Raw genomic sequence first — 19,548 nt, 5'->3', positions numbered from 1 at the left:
AAAAAGGAAAAGACAACATGAAAAGAGAGGCAGTCTTCAGGTGAAAATACACTTTTTGAGTTTAAAAAGCAGTTTTTAGTTGCTAATGAGCTTTCGTGAAACCAAACGTCTGACTCTTAAGAAGCTGATGATTTTTTCATCCTGATGTGTGTATTTTTGACTGGGTTAATTTGGACTGTAAGGCACAATAAGAAGAGCTTAGGAAAGTCTTACTTGTCATTTGGACTTGGACCTAGACTATGGTTGACCAGCCCTGCACCATCTCAGCTTTGATGCTCCCTAAGAAAAGCCACTAGCTTTTTTGGCATCGTAAATTCACAGATTGATTACCTGAACCTGACTCTCAGCTGAAACCTGATAAGGTCTGCTATAGACTGTTCGCACATCAGCACCAGATGTGCTGAACTGAAAGGAGGCACAGGCTAAATGAACTCTAAGTGAACCACATAAACTTTAAATGAACTCAGACTTGGATTATTGCAGATTTGGATCACCCCTCTTGTGATCCTAAACTGTGAAACCATCCCTGGTGCTGGCTGGACCATTTGGGTCAGTTGAGTTGCAGATGCCCACAGGAAAAGTCTTGTTCTCTGATGGGACCATCTGAAATTGATCCTCTCATTGGCTGTATATTTCTGATACAAAAGCTGATTGCATTACTAATGTGATTTCTGCAAAAGCTGCAAATTGGAGGAGGGCCTAGCATGAAGAATGTGACCCCCTCCCCCACTCCTGACAGATCAAACTCTTGATCCTTTCTGAGGCTGTGTCACTGCTGTTGATGATTGTGTTTGACTTTCTAGATTAGTTGCAGCTTAAAATAGACTGATAGCCTGACTCTACTTACTTGCCCTTCCTCCTGATACATAAACCTTAGTAAGGCAGTGTGCTTATTAAATGTAGCTGTCCCCATAAAGAGAGTGATCTTTTCTAGGCTGCTCACTGAATAAATGATCAGGATGAAAGGAGTGGGAAGTATGAAAACCCATTTTTTAAATATTTGAAAATTCAGGATTTCATCTTGACCAATTCCTGGACATGATATGTCTTTCTGAATAAGTTGTATAAAAGTGTTTGCCTCTGAAAATGCTTTTAAACTTCTTACATACAACTCTTCTAGGCAAAAGGTCTGGATGAGAGGAGAGGATGATTGTACAACTATAACAACTAAATGGGACGCATAGATTTTGTAACACTGGAGAAAAAAACAAAACACCTGAGGAGGCATGAGTGAAGGGTGAGGGCATTAATGATCTTTGATTTTTAGGACTGCTCCTGGAAGCTTTCCCCTCCTCCCTAATAAAAGCACGTGTTGTCTTCCCTGGTTCTGAGAGTGCTTTGAATTCAAACTGACTGCTGAGCCTAAGGTCAGATCTGACAGAGCTGACTCTGAGACAGCAGGTGGTGGCCCCAGCTCCTCCACCTCCACTCAGCACCTCCACATGTCGTCTACGCTTGCAAGGCAGATGAACTGGTGCTATGAACAAACAAAATTGTTTGGATCCAGCTGCCTTCAGGAAACACTCCCTTTGAAACCAAGTTCTGAACTGAATTTTTTGGATTGGATTGGAAACCCTAGGGTGGGAGGCCTCATGGTGGGAGATTAGCCACATTAGGGGTTCTGTTAGCCTAAACTGCCTAATTAATGTATGTCCTGCTTGGGATGCCCTAACAATTGTAAACTTTTTTTTTTATCCAACGGTACTGCATATGCCCTCTGGAATTGTACTTGTCAGTGAGCCTTGACTATCATGACACTGCCTCAGCCCTGGAAGGCATTCAGGTCAGCTTCAGTTTACTGAACAGGCTTGTGCTGTGCCTGGATTGATGCCTCAAGCCAGGTTAAAAAGTAAAGGGTTAATTATGGAAACTTAAGGAGGAAGCCACCTGGTTTTTGAAGATACATGTTTGTGATAATGGATTTCTTTTATCTGGCTCAATCTAAGACCCCTGAGGACATAACTGAGGACAATACTGCAGGTTGGTCTCACTCTACTGTGTAGGGTCCTACTGACAAAGGCACTTTGGCCAAGAGCCAAGGGGGTGGTCTGTACAAAGAGTTCACATGGCAGGCCTGAGAATGTATCCTTAGAAAGGCCTGCTTGCAAGATTGGCCCTTGGCTGGCATCTGGGGACTTGGATTTTGAGAGGGTTTCACCATCCTCTGAATGATAAGGGTGGTTTACTGTGTCTAAATTGTGCAAACAGTATGGCTTATGCTGAACACCTGCTTTTCTTCTGAGAGTCTGGGGTTTTGGTGCATGCTAGGCAGAGGGTGCCTATGTGACCAGCCCCTAATAAAAACAAACATTGGGCACTGAGTCTCTAATGAGCTTCCTTGGTAGACATTTCATACATATTGTCACAATTTGATGCTGGAGGAATTAAGCATGTGCTGTGCAACTCCACTGGGAAGAGAAGTCTTGGAAGCTTGTGCCTGGTTTCCTCTGGACTTTGCACCATGCACCATTTTTCTTTGCTGATTTTGCTTTGTATCCTTTTGCTGTAATAAACCTTAGCCATTAGTATAGCTCTGTGTTGAGTCCTATGAATCCTAGCGAATCACCAAACCTGGAGGTGATTTTTGGGACCTCCCAAACAACAAGAATGTTAATAGGAGCTTTATTTATAATAACAAAAAATTGGAGGAAAAAATTCAAATGTCTGTCAACAAGTGGATGGATAAATAATTATACATTCGTACAGTGGAATATTATACAGCAATGAAAATGAATGAACTAATTCTATGTACAATAATATGGATGAATCTCATAGATATAATGTTGAGTGAAAGAAACCAGATACAAAAAGTAGATACTGTATGATTCTATTAATATAAAGCTCAAAAATGGACAAATCATACTTACTTATGATGGTGGAAGTTTGAATGGTGGTTAACTTTGGGGCCTGTGGGATGTTAATACCTGGGAAGGGGCACAATGGAGGCTTCTGCAGTGCTGATAATGTTCCATATTTTGATTTAGGTTATGTGTTTGCTATGTAAAAATTCATCAAATTTTACATTTAAGATTCATGTACTTTAATATATTATACTATAAGCAATTTAAAAAAAAGAACCTAGCATCCATTGATGGATGAAAAGATAAACAAAATGTGGTCTATACATACAATGGAGTATTATTCAGCCTAAAAAAAGAGTAAAATTCTGACACATACTATAAAATGTATGAACCCTGAGACTTTATGCTAAGTGGAATAAGCCAGTCACAAAAGGATAAATATTGTATGACTCTACATATATTAGGTACCTAGAGTAAGCAAATTCACTGAGACAGAAGGAATGGTGATTGCCAGGGATTGGGAGGAGGGGAGCAAGTGGAGTTATTGTTTAATGGGTACAGTTTCAGTTTTGGAAGATGAAAATTTTCTGAAGATGGGTGGGAGTAATAGTAGTACAACATTACAAATGTGCTTAATGCCACTGAACAATTTAAACTGGTTAAAATGATAAATTTTATGTATATTTTGCCATAATAAAAAAGAAACAAAATGGAGAGAACAATGGATACTGCTTATGATATCAGTCTCAGGTAAAGTGTGTGTTTTACAGAGTGGACACTGGAATATAGAAAAAGACACTGACAGCTCTCTGGTTCTGTCCCTAAGACTGAAGCAACACTAAAAATGTGGCATATATGATAAGTATCATACATAGGATAAAGAAGGGGCAAAAATGAAATCCCCAAGAAAAGTGTGTTCCAGCACCCCCAAAACAGTAGTACTAATTCTGTCAGTACTGACATGAAAGGATATTTAATATAGATTTTGGGGAAAAAGAGTTTGGGAACAATGTGTATAGTGTTATCCTATGTTATAAAAGGAAAACGTGTCTGAATAAATGAAATACTTCCTCATTGTAAGAGGCATTGTAATATGTAATAATTGCCTTTTGAAAGACAAAAAGAAATTCAACTACATTTAGCACAGACATCAATTGACAGGTATATTCTAATTTCAGAATGCTAAACTGTAAAAAGAAGACATCTTTTACTCAGAGAAATAAGGTGGATGTGTGTGAATGTGCACACGTGTATGTATACACATACATACGTATATACACACATAGACGATACTGAGACACATGATGTATATATTCTATTTAAATTTTCATCAAAATTGTACCTTACTTTTGTAGCTGTCTGATAGTTCAAGTCTCCCACCTCTTCACAGTTTTCAAAATAGCTGCCCTACAAAGCAAATTTTACTGTAACCTTCCACAAAATTTCCTGTCAGACATGTTAACATATCTTGACTTATTTGGATAAAATGTGTTTTCCCATTGAATAAAATCTGTAAGTACTATGCTGTTGAAGGAGATCAAGATGCACTCCTTTTTCACTTTTTCCAGTTTAGTATGCCATCTTTAAACTGAGGACTTTTTTTTTTAACATCTTTATTAGAGTATAATTGCTTTACAGTGGTGTGTTAGTTTCTGCTTTATAACAAAGTGAATCAGTTATACATATACATATGTTCCCATATCTCTTCCCTCTGGCATCTCCCTCCCTCCCACCCTCCCTATCCCACCCCTCTAGGTGCTCACAAAGCACAGAGCTGACCTCCCTGTGCTATGCGGCTGCTTCCCACTAGCTATCTATTTTACGTTTGGTAGTGTATATACGTGCGTGCGACTCTCTCACTTTGTCACAGTTTACCCTTCCCCCTCCCCATATCCTCAACTCCATTCTCTAGTAGGTCTGTGTCTTTATTCCCGTCTTGCCCCTAGGTTCTTCAGGAACATTTTTTTTTCTTAGACTCCATATATATGTGTGAGCATACGGTATTTGTTTTTCTTTCTGACTTACTTCACTCTGTATGACAGACTCTACATCCATCCAGCTCACTACAGATAACTCAGTTTCGTTTCTTTTTATGGCTGAGTAATACTCCATTGTATATATGTGCCACATATTCTTTATCCATTCATCTGTCGATGGACACTTTGGTTGCTTCAATATCCTGGCTATTGTAATAGAGCTGCAATGAACATTTTGGTACATGACTCTTTTTGAATTATGGTATTCTCAGGGTATATGCCCAGTACTGGGATTGCTGGGTCATATGGTAGTTCTATTTTTAGTTTTTTTAAGGAACCTCCATACTGTTCTCCATAGTGGCTGTATCAATTTACATTCCCACCAACAGTGCAAGAGGGTTCCCTTTTCTCCACAACCTCTCCAGCATTTATTGTTTGTAGATTTTTTGATGATGGCCATTCTCACCGGTGTGAGATGATATCTCATTAATCATTAAAGATTTGCATTTCTTTAATGATTAATGATGTTCAGCATCCTTTCATATGTTTGTTGGCAATCTGTATATCTTCTTTGGAGAAATGTCTGTTTAGGTCTTCTGCCCATTTTTGGATTGGGTTGTTTGTTTTTTTCTAATTGAGCTGCATGAGCTTCTTGTAAATTTTGGAGATTAATCCTTTGTCAGTTGCTTCATTTGCAAATATTTTCTCCCATTCTGAGGGTTGTCTATTGGTCTTGTTTATGGTTTCCTTTGCTGTGCAAAAGCTTTGAAGTTTCATTAGGTCCCATTTGTTTATTTTTGTTTTCATTTCCATTTCTTTAGTAGGTGAGTCAAAAAGGATCTTGCTGTGATTTATGTCATAGAGTGTCCTGCCTATGTTTTCCTCTAAGAGTTTGATACTGTCTGGCCTTCCATTTAGGTCTTTAATCCATTTTGAGTTTATCGTTGTGTATGGTGTTAGGGGGTGTTCTAGTTTCATTCTTTTACATGTAGCTGTGAAGGTTTCCCAGCACCACTTATTGGAGAGACTGTCCTTTCTCCATTGTGTATTCTGGCCTCCTTTATCAAAAAATAAGGTAATCATATATGCATGGGTTTATCTCTAGGCTTTCTATCCTGTTCCATTGATCTATATTTCTGTTTTTGTGCCATTACCGTACTGTCTTGATTACTGTAGCTTTGTAGTATAGTCTGAAGTCAGGGAGCCTGATTCCTCCAGCTCCGTTTTTCGTTCTCAAGATTGCTTTGGCTATTCGGGGTCTTTTGTGTTTCCATACAAATTGTGAAATTTTTTGTTCTACTTCTATGAAAAATGCCAGTGGTAGTTTAATAGGGATTGCATTGAATCTGTAGATTGCTTTGGATAGTATAGTCATTTTCACAATGTTGATTCTTCCAGTCCAAGAACATGGTATATCTCTCCATCTATTTGTATCATCTTTACTTTCTTTCATAGTGTTTTATAATTTTCTGCCTACAGGTCTTTTGTCTCCTTAGGTAGGTTTATTCCTAGGTATTTTATTCTCTTAGTTGCAATGGTAAATGGGAGTGTTTCCTTAATTTCACTTTCAGATTTTTAATCATTATTGTATAGGAATGCCAGAGATTTCTGTGTATTAATTTTGTATCCTGCTACTTTACCAAATACATTGATTAGCTCTAGTAGTTTTCTGGTAGCATCTTTAGGATTCTCTGTGTATAGTATCATGTCATCTGCAAACAGTGACAGCTTTACGTCTCCTTTTCCAATTTGGTTTCCTTTCATTTTTTTTCTTCTCTGATTGCCATGGCTAGGACTTCCAACACTATGTTGCATAAGAGTGGTGAGAGTGGGCATCCTTGTCTTGTTCCTGATCTTAGTGGAAATGGTTTTAGTTTCTCACCACTGAGGACGATCTTGGCTGTGGGTTTGTCACATATGGCCTTTATTATGTTGAGGGAAGTTCCCTCTATGCCTACTTTCTGGAGGGTTTTTATCATAAATGGGTGTTGAATTTTGTCAAAAGCTTTTTCTGCATCTATTGAGATGATCATATGGTTTTTCTCCTTCAGTTTGTTAATATGATGTATCACATTGATTGATTTGCGAATATTGAAGAATCCTTGCATTCCTGGGATAAACCCACCTTGATCATGGTATATAATCCTTTTAATGTGCTGTTGGATTCTGTTTGCTAGTATTTTGTTGAGGATTTTTGCATCTATGTTCATCAGTGATATTGGCCTGTAGATTTCTTTCTTTGTGACATCTTTGTCTGGTTTTGGTATCAGGGTGATGGTGGCCTCGTAGAATGTGTTTGGGAGTGTTCCTCCCTCTGCTATATTTTGGAAGAGTTTGAGAAGGATAGGTGTTAGCTCTTCTCTAAATGTTTGATAGAATTTGCCTGTGAAGCTATCTGGTCCTGGGCTTTTGTTTGTTGGAAGATTTTTAATCACAGTTTCAATTTCACTGCTTGTGATTGTACTGTTCATATTTTCTATTTCTTCCTGGTTCAGTCTTGGAAGGTTGTGCATTTCTAAGAATTTGTCCATTTCTTCCAGGTTGTCCATTTTATTGGCATAGAGTTGCTTGTAGTAATCTCTCATTATCCTTTGTATTTCTGCAGTGTCAGTTGTTACTTCTCCTTTTGCATTCCTAATTCTATTGATTTGAGGCTTCTCCCGTTTTTTTCTTGATGAGTGTGGCTAATGGTTTATCAATTTTGTTTTTCTTCTCAAAGAACTAGCTTGTAGTTTTATTGATCTTTGCTACCGCTTCCTTCATTTCCTTTTCATTTATTTCTGATCTGATCTTTATGATTTTTTTCCTTCTGCTAACTTTGGGGTTTTTTTGTTCTTCTTTCTCTAATTGCTTTAGGTGTAAGGTTAGGTTTTTTATTTGAGATCTTTCTTGTTTCTTAAGATAGGATTGTATTGCTATAAACTTCCCTCTTAGAACTGCTTTTGCTGCATCCCATAGGTTTTGGGTCGTCCTGTCTCCATTGTCATTTGTTTCTAGGTATTTTTTGATTTCCTCTTTGATTTCTTCAGTGATCACTTCGTTATTAAGTAGTGTGTTGTTTAGCCTCCATGTGTTTGTATCCTTTACAGATCTTTTCCTGTAATTGATATCTAGTCTCATAGCGTTGTGTTCAGAAAAGATACTTGATACAATTTCTGTTTTCTTAAATTTACCAAGGCTTGATTTGTGACCCAAGATATGATCTATCCTGGAGAATGTTCCATGAGCACTTGAGAAAAATGTGTATTCTGTTGTTTTTGGATGGAATGTCCTATAAATATCAATTAAGTCCATCTTGTTGAATGTATCATTTAAAGCTTGTGTTTCCTTATTTATTTTCATTTTGGATGATCTGTCCATTGGTGAAAGTGGGGTGTTAAAGTCCCATACTATGATTGTGTTACTTTTGATTTCCCCTTTTATGGCTGTTAGTATTTGCCTTATGTATTGAGGTGCTCCTGTGTTGGGTGCATAAATATTTACAATGTCTTCTTCTTGGATCGATCCCTTGATCATTATGTAGTGTCCTTCTTTGTCGCTTGTAATAGTCTTTTTTTTTAAGTCTATTTTGTCTGATAAGAGAATTTCTACTCCAGCTTTCTTTTGATTTGCATTTGCATGGAATATCTTTTTCTGTCCCCTCACTTTCACTCTGTATGTTTCCCTACGTCTGAAGTGAGTCTCTTGTACACAGCATATATACTGGTCTTGTTTTTGTATACATTCAGCCAGTGTGTGTCTTTTGGTTGGAACATTTAAACCATTTACATTTAAGGTTATTATCGATATGTAAGTTCCTGTTCCCATTTTCTTAATTGTTTTGGGTTTGTTATTGTAGGTCTTTTCCTTCTCTTGTGCTTCCTGCTTAGAGAAGTTCCTTTAGCATTTGTTGTAAAGCTGGTTTGGTGGTGCTGAATTCTCTTAGCTTTTGCCTCTCTGTAAAGCTTTTAATTTCTCCCTCAAATCTGAATCAGATCCTTGCTGAGTAGAGTAATCTTGGTTGTAGGTTTTTCTCCTTCATCACTTTCAATATATCCTGCTATTCCCTTCTGGCTTGCAGAGTTTCTCCTGAAAGATCAGCTGTTAACCTTATGGGGGTTCCCTTGTGTGTTATTTGTTGTTTTTCCCTTGCTGCTTTTAATAGTTTTTCTTTGTATTTAATTTTTGATACTTTGATTAATATGTGTCTTGGCGTGTTTCTCTTTGGATTTATCCTGTATGGGACTCTCCGTGCTTCCTTGACTTGATTAACTGTTTCATTTGCCATATTAGGGAAATTTTGAACTATAATCTCTTCAAATATTTTCTCAGCCCCTTTCTTTTTCTGTTCTTCTTCTGGGACCCTATAATTCGAATGTTGGTGCATTTAATGTTGTTCAAGAGGTCTCTGAGACTGCCCTCAATTCTTTTCATTCGTTTTTCTTTATTTTGCTCTGCAGTTGTTATTTCCACTATTTTATCTTCCAGGTCACTTCTCCGTTCTTCTGCGTCAGTTATTCTGCTGTTGATCCCTTCAAGAGAATTTTTAATTTCATTTATTGTGTTGTTCATCACTGTTTGTTTGCTCTTTAGTTCTTCTAGGTCCTTGTTAAATGTTTCTTGTATTTATTCTATTTCCAAGATTTTGGATCATCTTTACTATCATTATTCTGAATTCTTTTTCAGGTAGACTGCCTGTTTCCTCCTCATTTGTTATGTCTGGTGGGTTTTTGCCTTGCTCCTTCATCTGCTGTGTGTTTTTCTGTCTTCTTAATTTGCTTAACTTACTGTGTTTGTGGTCTCCTTTTCGCAGGCTGCAGGTTCGTATTTCCCGTTGCTTTTGGTGTCTGTCCCCAGTGGCTAAGGTTGGTTCAGTGGATTGTATAGGCTTCCTGGTGGAGGGGACTAGTGCCTGTGTTCTGGTGGATGAGGCTAGATCTTGTCTTTCTGGTGGGCAGGTCCACGTCTGGTGGTGTGTTTTGGGGTGTCTGTGGCCTTATTATGATTTTAGGCAGCCTCTCTGCTAATGGGTGGGGTTGTGGTCCTGTCTTGCTAGTTGTTTGGCGTAGGGTGTCCAGCACTGTAGCTTGCTGGTCGTTGAGTGAAGCTGGGTCTTGGCGTTGAGATGGAGATCTCTGGGAGATTTTCGCTGTTTGATATTTACATGGGGCTCGGAGGTCTCTTGTGGACCAGTGTCCTGAACTTGGCTCTCCCACCTCAGAGGCACAGCCCTGTCGCCTGGCAGGAGCACAAAGAGCCTTTCATCCACACGGCTCAGAATAAAAGGGAGAAAAAATAGAAAGAAAGAAAGAAGATAAAATAAAATAAAGTTATTAAAATAAAAACTAATTATTAAGAAAAAATTTTTTTAACGTAATAAAGAAAAAACGGACAGACAGAACCCTAGGACAAATGGTAAAAGTAAAGCTGTAAAGACAAAATTACACACAGAAGCATACACATACACACTCACAAAAAGAGAAAAAGCGAAAAAAATATATATATCTTTGCTTCCAAAGTCCACCTCCTCAATTTGGGATGATTCATTGTCTATTCAGGTATTCCACAGATGCAGTGTACATCAAGTTGATTGTGGAGAGTTAATCCGCTGCTCCTGAGGCGGCTGGGAGAAATTTCCCTTTCTCTTCTTTGTTCGCACAGCTCCCAGTGTTCAGATTTGGATTTGGACCCGCCTCTCTGCATGTAGGTCGCCTGATATCGTCTGTTCTTTGCTCAGACAGGTTGGGGTTAAAGGAGCAGCTGATTCGGGGTCTCTGGCTCACTCAGGACGGGGTGAGGGAGGGGTACGGTTGCGGGGCTACCCGGCGGCGGCACAGGCCGGCATGACGTTGCAATAGCCTGAGGCGCGCCGTGTGTTCTCCTGGGGAAGTTTCCCTGGATCACGGGACCCTGGCAGTGGCGGGCTGCACAGGCTTCCGGGAGGGTAGGTGTGGATAGTGACCTGTGCTTGCACACAGGCTTCTTGGTGGCTGCAGCAACCTTAACGTCTACATGCCTGTCTCTGGGGTCCACACTGATAGCCGCAGCTCGCGCCCGTCCCTGGAGCTCCTTTAAGCGGCGCTCTTAATCCCCTCTCCTCGCTAACCAGCAAACAGAGAGGCAAGAAAAAGTCTCTTGCCTCTTCGGCACCTCCACACTTTTTCCCGGACTCCCTCCCGGCTAGCTGTAGGGCACTAACCCCTTCAGGCTGTGTTTACGCATCCAACCCCAGTCCTCTCTCTGGGATCCGAGTCTCAGCTCCCAGCCCCCGCCCACCCCGGCGGGTGAGCAGAGAAGCCTCTCAGGCTGGTGAGTGCTGGTCAGCACCGATCCTCTGTGCGGGAATCTCTCCACTTTGCCCTCCACACCCCTGTTTCTGCGCTCTCGTCCATGGCTCTGTAGCTCCCCCCCTCCGCCACCCACAGTCTCCACCCGCGAAGGGGCTTCCTAGTGTGTGGAAACCTTTCCTCCTTAACAGCTCCCTCCCACTGGTGCAGGTCCCGTGCCTATTCTTTTCTCTGTTTTTTCTTTTGCGCTACTCAGGTACGTGGGGAGTTTCTTGCCTTTTGGGAGGTCTGAGGTCTTCTGCCACCGTTCAGTAGGTGTTCTGTAGGAGCTGTTCCACATGTAGATGTATTTCTGATGTATTTGTGGAGACGAAGGTGATCTCTGTGTCTTACTCTTCTGCCATCTTGAAGCTCCTCTAAACGGATGAGGTTTTTGTTCAGCTTTGTTGAGGTGTAGTTTACCCTGATAAGTTTGATAATCAGAATAGCTTTTGCACTTTTCATGGGCTTTAAGGAAATTCAGTGAATTTCCTTATGAATATAGATAATAACATTCTATCATTCATAGAACTCTTAATTTTTATATGCATCTAGATGATTTAGCTTCTTTATAAGAGCATACATTTCTTTAAGAACAGAGATAACTGCCTAGTCTTTCTCTTGGAAAGCCCCACAGTGCTTAGTATGGCCCTGTATATGACATGTACACTAATTTTGAGACACAGAGCTTAGTTTGTTCAATGAGGAAGTGTAAACTATTACAAAAATGTTTGCTGATAGGATTTGCAAAAATACCTTGACCATTTCTCAATTCTATATCAGGATGCAACAGCAGAATGAAACTCAGTGGAAGACCCTACAGACACATGGGAGTCCTTGGAACTTCAAAACTCTATGACATTCGGAAAACTGTCTTTACCTTCACTCCACAGGTGGGTGGACTGAGCTTTAATGTGCATTGAGATGAATGGAAATAAAAGAGAAACACTATAGAAATAAAGCATTTAGTGGAGTTGAGACAAGTGTCAGAGTTTCATGTGACCTTGTATATATTAAGTTGCTCAATAAATAGGGTTGGCCAAAAAGTTCGTTTTGGTTTTTTCCATAAGATGTTATGGAAAAACGTGAACGAACTTTTTGGCCAACCCAATCTTTGTTGGGTTGGACTGAATTGATCTTGAAGCACAGAGCTATGCCAAGTGACTGTGACTACCAAGAGTAGTCCTGGGTGTTGCAGAAACAGTGATTAAGGATTTTATAAATGTTGGAATACTTTTAAAAGTACTCTTTATTAAAGATTAAAAATAATACTGTATTCTTTATAAACAAAATATAGTCTTTTTTATTCAGGTACTGAATTAAGTTTTCTATTTGTTTTGGGGAAGTGCCCTCTTTACATGCCCAGAAATCTCTGATATCCTCTTCTAAACAAAAATGTCAGTGCTGTTTTAGCCATGATTATACACTGTTTATTAGCCTGATGTTTATTACCCATATTATAATAGCAAGCCTTATTATATGTATGAATAGGAGGATAAACTATTTTCTGAAAAGAAAGCTTAAGCTTTCTTTTGTCATCTTACATCTGAAATAGTGCAACTGAGTTATAGATGAAAGAATAATGGACCATAGATTCTATCTCTGATTTTGCCGTTTGCTAGTCGTATAACTTTGCTAATCTACTCAGTGTCTCTTGGCCTTATTTTTTATCTATTAAAAAGGAGAAAAGCCCTCACTGGGTTGTTAGAATTAAATAAAATCATGTACTTGAAAACACTTTGTAAACTATAACACACTAAAAATGTCCAGAACTACTGTTTGTACCAGTAAGCCACCAGATACTTTGGGAAGAATTAGGCATTAAATTTGGAGGTATTGTTGCCCCTGTGATATCTTATATACGCTTGTGTATATATGAGCACTTTGAAATATTATTTGATAGTTGTGAGAGTAAATTATTCTGAACTGTTATTTTCCTTTTTCTCAGTTTATAGACCAGCAACAATTCTACCTGGCTCTGGACAACAAGATGATAGTGGAAATGCTTAGAACAGACCTCTCCTATCTCTGTAGCCGCTGGAGAATGACAGGCCAGCCCACCATCACCTTCCCCATCTCACACAGCATGCTTGGTAAGGATGTATGAGGCAAGGAACTAATGTATTTTTGAAATAAGTCATGTGGTTGGCCCTTCAAAATCATAGAGTCACTGGAAAGCTACTTTTTGTCATTTATTCTTTCAGCAGTTTTTTTAAGCTCTTGTTTTGTGCCAGGCACTTTTCAAAGCACTGGGTGAATATGGCAGATGAGGTTTCTATTCTCACGGAGCTTATGTTTTAGAATAAATATGTAACAAATAAACCAATACACAAGAATATTTCAAGGGGTTTGAGAGCTATAATTCAAGAGATGTAATAGAATAACTTGTTTGGGGCTACTTCAGATAATTGGTTTCTAGGCCAATTTACAGAAACTTTATTAATACGATTCATTTTAAAGACAGTAATACTATATTCTGCATCTGTCTTACTCCAGTGGAGCATCAAGATTTTATAGATAAGTTCCTAAACTTCTCTTTGCAAGGCTTGCCTAACTGAAGCAATAAAATCTAGCAGGGAAAAGTAAAAAGCCTTTCAGTTTATCTTTCCTTTATTAGCTGGGCTTCCTGACATTGCTTACTTGAAACTGAGTGAAAAGCTTTGTTGTTCTCTCAGTTCCTGGAGGACTAGAGCCAATACTGAAGCACTGCTTCCTTTCTGTATCTCTGCTGTTGCTTCCAAAGGCCTGTTTGTACTACCAAAGTACATAGAATTCCTTTTCATTAGAGAAGAATCCTTTGTCATAAATCATTCAAAGTCCCAACAGACTGTTAGGGATTTTGGTCACATCTCTAAAGTGCTTCAAAAGCACAGGAGTCCAGTGTACTTGTGTACCCATGAATAGTTGAAAGGTTCATTTCTACCTCGACATGTCTTTTCTGTCTGAGAAATACACACATTTTATCCAGTTTGATATAAATAAAACACTCAAAAAATGTAAAAAAAAAAAAAAAGCACAGGAGTTGAGGAAGTAGGGTAGTCTTTCTTCTTTTTGTCTTTCTTCTTTATTTGAAACAATTAACAAGTGCCCATTTAATAACTACTGTGTTCCCAGAACTGTCTTTAGAAAGTATAAAGTCTAATTGGAGAAACAAAGCTAATTCACAAAATTAATAGAAAACAATTCAAGACAGTATATAAAGAAGTACTAAACCATTAGATTAGTATTTTACAGTGACAGTGATCAAGTTGTCAAAGAAAATTTCTTGACTAGGTGGGACTTATCCAGGCTTTTTGGGATGTGTAGTATTCATATATGAGGAGAGAAGAAGGAAAGGTACTTTAGGTGAGGGAAAAAATACCATGGGTGAAGCCTGGAGGCAGGGATGCCCTTGACTTGTGAGTGGACAGTGAAGAGGCCACGCTGAATAGAGTGGGCCTTTCATGTTGGAGTATAATTATCAACAAAATTGGATTAGTCAAATGGGGTCAGATTATGAAGACCTTGAAAATAAGCAGATAAATTTAAAACAAATTGTCTCAGAAGTCTGAAGCTATTAAAAGTTTTTGAGCAAGGAGTGATATGATGAAAGTGATATTTAGGGAATATTGACTTAGTGACAGTATACACTGTAGTTAGAAGAATCTGATATCAAGGAAACTAATCCAAGTATGAGGTGATGAGAAGATACACTGGATTGATGATAGTAAAAATTGAGTGGGAAAGAAGGATACAAGAGTCATTTTAAACACCACCTGCAAGTCAGGTGTTGGCCGACTAGATATGAGATATGAATCAAGATAATGCCAACATTTAGAGAGACTAGGTAAATAATGCTGCCATTGATAAAAGCAGAGAAATTATAAAGGAAGATGCCAGTTGTAAAGGGACATGTTGAGTTTATAGTGACAGAGGTTTCAAAATTGAAATGCCTAATAGTTGGGATGAGATATACAGCCATAGCTTGGGAGGAAGAATAAAATTAAGATCTAGATTTAAGTCACAAAGTTTTGATACTTGGTACATGGTCACACAACAAAAAAACAGAAGTATCAATAGCAATAATAACTGCAATGTTTATTGAGCACTTTCTCTGTGCCATGCACTGAGCTAAGTCCTTTCAGTGCTTTATTTTGACATCTCCACAACAACCCTATTCAGGTAGGTACTGTTAATAGCCCCCATTTTATAGATGAAGAAGGTGATTCATTTTGTAGTCACAAAGCTAGTAAGCAACAGAATCAGGCCTCAAACCAGGTCTGTCAGTCTCCAAAACCTATATTACTAATAGCTGTGTATTTTTGTCAGGGAAAATTTTGTGCTGGTGAAATGAGAATGAACATATTAGTGATCACATTAAAATGTGAATTAGTTAAATTCTCATATTAAATATAGATTCCTAGGATAGGTAAAAGCAAAATCTAGCTAGATGCTACTTACAAAAGCTATCCCTAAAATAAAATTGTATGGAAAAACAGAAAATAAAGGAAGACATAAAGATATATCATGTAAACGCTAACAAAAAGAAAGCAATGATGGCAATATTAATATCAAAAATAGCAAATAGAATTCAAGGCACAAATCAGTAAATGGGATATAAAGGATATTTTATATTGATAAGAGTTATAGTACATGAAGACTGTGGAACATTTATAAATTTTTATCTACTGAAGAATATCAGTGAAATGCATAAAGCAGATATTTAGGAAAACTTAAGGACAATATGATAAATCCATTGTACAGTCATAGTGGGAAACGATAACATACCTCTATCATAATGTCACAGATCCATTATACAAAATCACTAAAGATATAGAGGATTAACAGACTTGATTTTTGTGTTTACAGGTGTATGTGAAAGTATACCCAGAAAGACAGAATACACAAAGAATGTTTATTTTTTAAAAGTAGAAATAATATAGATGATATTGCCAGACATAGCACATAAAATTAATTAAAACAAAAATAATTTCTTAAAAACCTGACCATGAAGGAATTAAAATTTTTGCAAATAATTCTTTGATTAAAGAGGAAATCAAATTTGAAATTATATAGTGTTTTAAAATGAAAAATGATACCACTACTAATCAAAACTTAAGAGATTTGGCCAAAGTCATATTTAGAAATTTTCATATTCTTGAATATTTTCACTTTTGAAAAAAAAAAGAGTTCTGTTTCCAGACAAAAAGGAATAGACTCACTTCTCCCTATTCTTCCTGCGAAGTACAGCTAAAAACCCTGGACATTACTATAATACAAACATAAGAAGACTCTGAAAGTTGGAAAAAAGAAGGGAGACTGGCTAGGGACTTTGAACCTAAGAAATGACACAGCAGTGAATTTCCTGGGTTTTCCTTCTGCCTCATATATCCTGGACTGGGTGCTGGAGAAGTTATCATCCCAGAAACACAAATGGGTACAGATTTTAAAAGGTCCAGGAAAGACCTTCTCCCTCTAGCCAAAGGAACAGGAAAGGGATAGCCTAGCCAGACAGAAAACTTCTAGACAATAAATGTGTTCTAATCTACCCAAATACCACAGAAAAAAACTACAGCCCCATTCCCATCCCTATCAGTGAGGCTGTGTGGGGAACCTAGACTACTGCCTTCACACAGTTGTGAAGAGGTGCCCCCTCCCTCCTTAGGGATAGTGTCTGAGAAGAACTAGTGGGGAGCTTAGACTTTCATCCTTACTGAACAGTAGAGGAACTCCTTCCACACCCACCTAGCAGTAACAAGGCAGTGCTCCCTTCCCTGCTGCACAATATCAGAGGAGACTTGCTGAATCAGAAGATTCAATAAGATCCACAGTCTTGTAAGATGATACCCCAAATTTCCAGAATACAATAGAAAATCATTCATACCAATGCCCAAGAAAATCTCAACTTCAATGAGAAAAGATGATCAACAGATACCAACACCAGGATGACAAATATGTTGGAATTACAACAAAGATTTTAAGGCAGTCATCATAAAAATACTTTACCAAGCAATTACAACCACACTTCAAACTTGAAAGTAGGAAGTCTCGGCAAAGAAATTGAAGAGATGGAGAACCGAATGAAAGATTTAGAATTGAAAACTATAATAACTGAAATGAAGACTTACTAGATAGGCTCAGTAGCAGAAGAAAATAGACTGAACTTGAAGGTAGAACTATAGAAGTGAACAAGAGTAAAAACAGACTGAAAAATATGAACAGAGCCTCAGAGACCTATGGGACTAATAATGAAACATCTAGCATTCATGTTATGAGTCCCAGAAGGAGAGGAAAAAGAATATAGGGCTGAAAAAAGTATTCCAACTAATTATGGCTGAAAAAAATGGCAAAAGGCATAAACCTACAGATTCAAAAAGCTGAGAGAGTCCCAAACTGGAAAAACCCAAAGAAATCCATGCCAAAACATAATGATCAAACTCCTGAAAATTAAAGAAAAAGAAAAAATCCTGAAAGCGGTAAGAGAAATGATACATTGCCTATGTGGGAAAACAACTAGAATGACAGCAGATCTCATCAAAAACCCTGGAGAACAGAGGGAAGTGGGATAACATTTTTCAAGTGTTTAAAGAAAAGAATTAATAAACTAAGAATTCTGTATCCAGTTAAAATGTACTTGAAGAATAAAGGGAAAAAAGACATTCTCAGGTGAAGCTAAACTAAATGAATTTGTCTGAAGGAGATCTGCTCTAAAAGAATAGCTTAAAGGAAGTTCTTGAAATAAAGAGGAAATAATGCAAAATGGAATGTTGGAACATCAAGCAAGAAAAACAACAGTTGAAAGAGTAAGAATACAGGTAAATACAATAGACTTTCTCCACTTCAGTTTTCTAAATTATGTTTGACGTTTGAAGCGAAAATCATAACGCTGTCTGATGTGGTTCTCAAAGTATGTAGAGGAGATCTTTAATGCAGTTATATATTGGGGGAGGTAAGGGACTGAAAAGGAAATAAGTTTTTTTTCAAGCATAAACATTGTAAAGCAATTATACTGCAATAAAGATGTAAAAAAAAGGAAATAAGGTTTTTACACATCACTTTAAACTTGTGAAATATTGACACTAATAGACAATGATATATGTATAATGCATGTTTGTATATATTATGTAATACCTAGGGTAACCACTAAGAAGTCTATACAAGGAGATAAAGTAAAAAACACTATAGATAAATCAAAATGGAATTCTTGTGTTTCAGAAAACAGGAAGAAAAAATAGAAGAACAGAGGAACAAACAAAAAAAAATAAGTAAAATGGCAGACTCATTCCTAATATATCAATAATTACATTAACTGTAAATAGCCTAAATATACCAATTAAAAGACTGAGATTGGCAGAGTAGATTTAAAAATGACCCACATATATGCTGTCTCCATGAGATTCACTTCATATGTAACAATATAGGTAGACTAGAATAAAATAATGGAAAAAATATGCCATGTAAAATTAATTTTAAAAATCAGAAGTGGCCATGTTAATATCTGGTAAAATAGACTTCAGAATAAAGAGAAAAAATATAGATAATAAAAATAATGTTAAGAATGAGGAAGGGGATATAGCAACAGAAATGGAGGAGTCTTTACAAATTATAAAAGAATACCAAATACAATTTTATAAATCTAGATAAAATTGACAAATGTCTAGAAAAGTAAATAATATAAGAATAAGCTTAAGAAATAAAGACACATATAGAGAACAAACTTATGGATACCAAGGGGGTGGGATGAATTGGGAGATTGAGATTGACATATATACACTACTATGTATAAAATAGGTAACTAATGAGAACCTACTGTATAGCACAGGGAAACTACTCAGTGCTCTGTGGTGACCTAAATGGGAAGGAAATCTGACAAAGAGAGGGTATATGTATACATATAACTGATTCATTTTGCTGTATAGCAGAAATTAACACAACATTGCAAAGCAACTGTACTCCAATAAAAATTAATTTAAAAAAAGAATAAGCTTAATAAGAAATATGCATAAAACTATGTAAAAAATTATAAAGCTAATAAAAAACATAAAAGAAGATTTTAATTACTAGAGAGACATACCATGTTGCTAGATGGAAATCGTTAATATTGAGAAGATGTTTATTCTTATTAAATTAATCTATCAATTCAGTGAATTCCAAATCAAAATAAAGACAAATTTTTATGAACAGGCTGAATCTAAATTGCATATGGAAGAGAAAATGTACAAGAATAACCAGATTTTTTAAAAACTAGAAACAAGAGAAGATAGATCCATTGGAATTACAATAATGATAAAGACAGCAATCCAAATAGCAGCAAAAGAATATAAATAAATACATTTGGGAAAATCATTCATTTAGGCCTGCTACTTTACATTTTATGCAAAATTAAATTCTAAATAGATTAAACAGCTAAGCAACAAGAAAAACTATAAAAGTATTAGAAGAAAGTATGGAAGGATGTTTTTGTGATCTTGGGCTGAAGAAAGCTGT

The 19,548-nt window shown here is 37.2% G+C and overlaps 1 protein-coding gene across 6 annotated transcripts in view; it reads left to right on the top strand.

Moving 5' to 3' along the window:
• The window catches only part of PHKA1 (phosphorylase kinase regulatory subunit alpha 1), a 140,427-nt gene that overhangs the window by 81,488 nt on the left and 39,391 nt on the right, over positions 1 to 19,548 (top strand). For all 6 annotated transcript variants that reach the window (XM_029240554.1, XM_029240558.1, XM_029240557.1 and 3 more), the window contains 2 exons: positions 11,866 to 11,975; positions 13,031 to 13,175. In XM_029240554.1, the coding sequence (XP_029096387.1) occupies positions 11,866 to 11,975; positions 13,031 to 13,175 (255 nt within the window). The remainder of the gene's footprint in view (positions 1 to 11,865; positions 11,976 to 13,030; positions 13,176 to 19,548) is intronic.

This window comes from Monodon monoceros, unplaced genomic scaffold (assembly GCF_005190385.1).
Source record: "Monodon monoceros isolate NGI ecotype Baffin Bay Population unplaced genomic scaffold, NGI_Narwhal_1 Super_Scaffold_22, whole genome shotgun sequence".
In the NCBI taxonomy this organism is placed as follows: domain Eukaryota; kingdom Metazoa; phylum Chordata; class Mammalia; order Artiodactyla; family Monodontidae; genus Monodon; species Monodon monoceros.
This window is presented reverse-complemented; position numbering and strand designations above follow the sequence as displayed.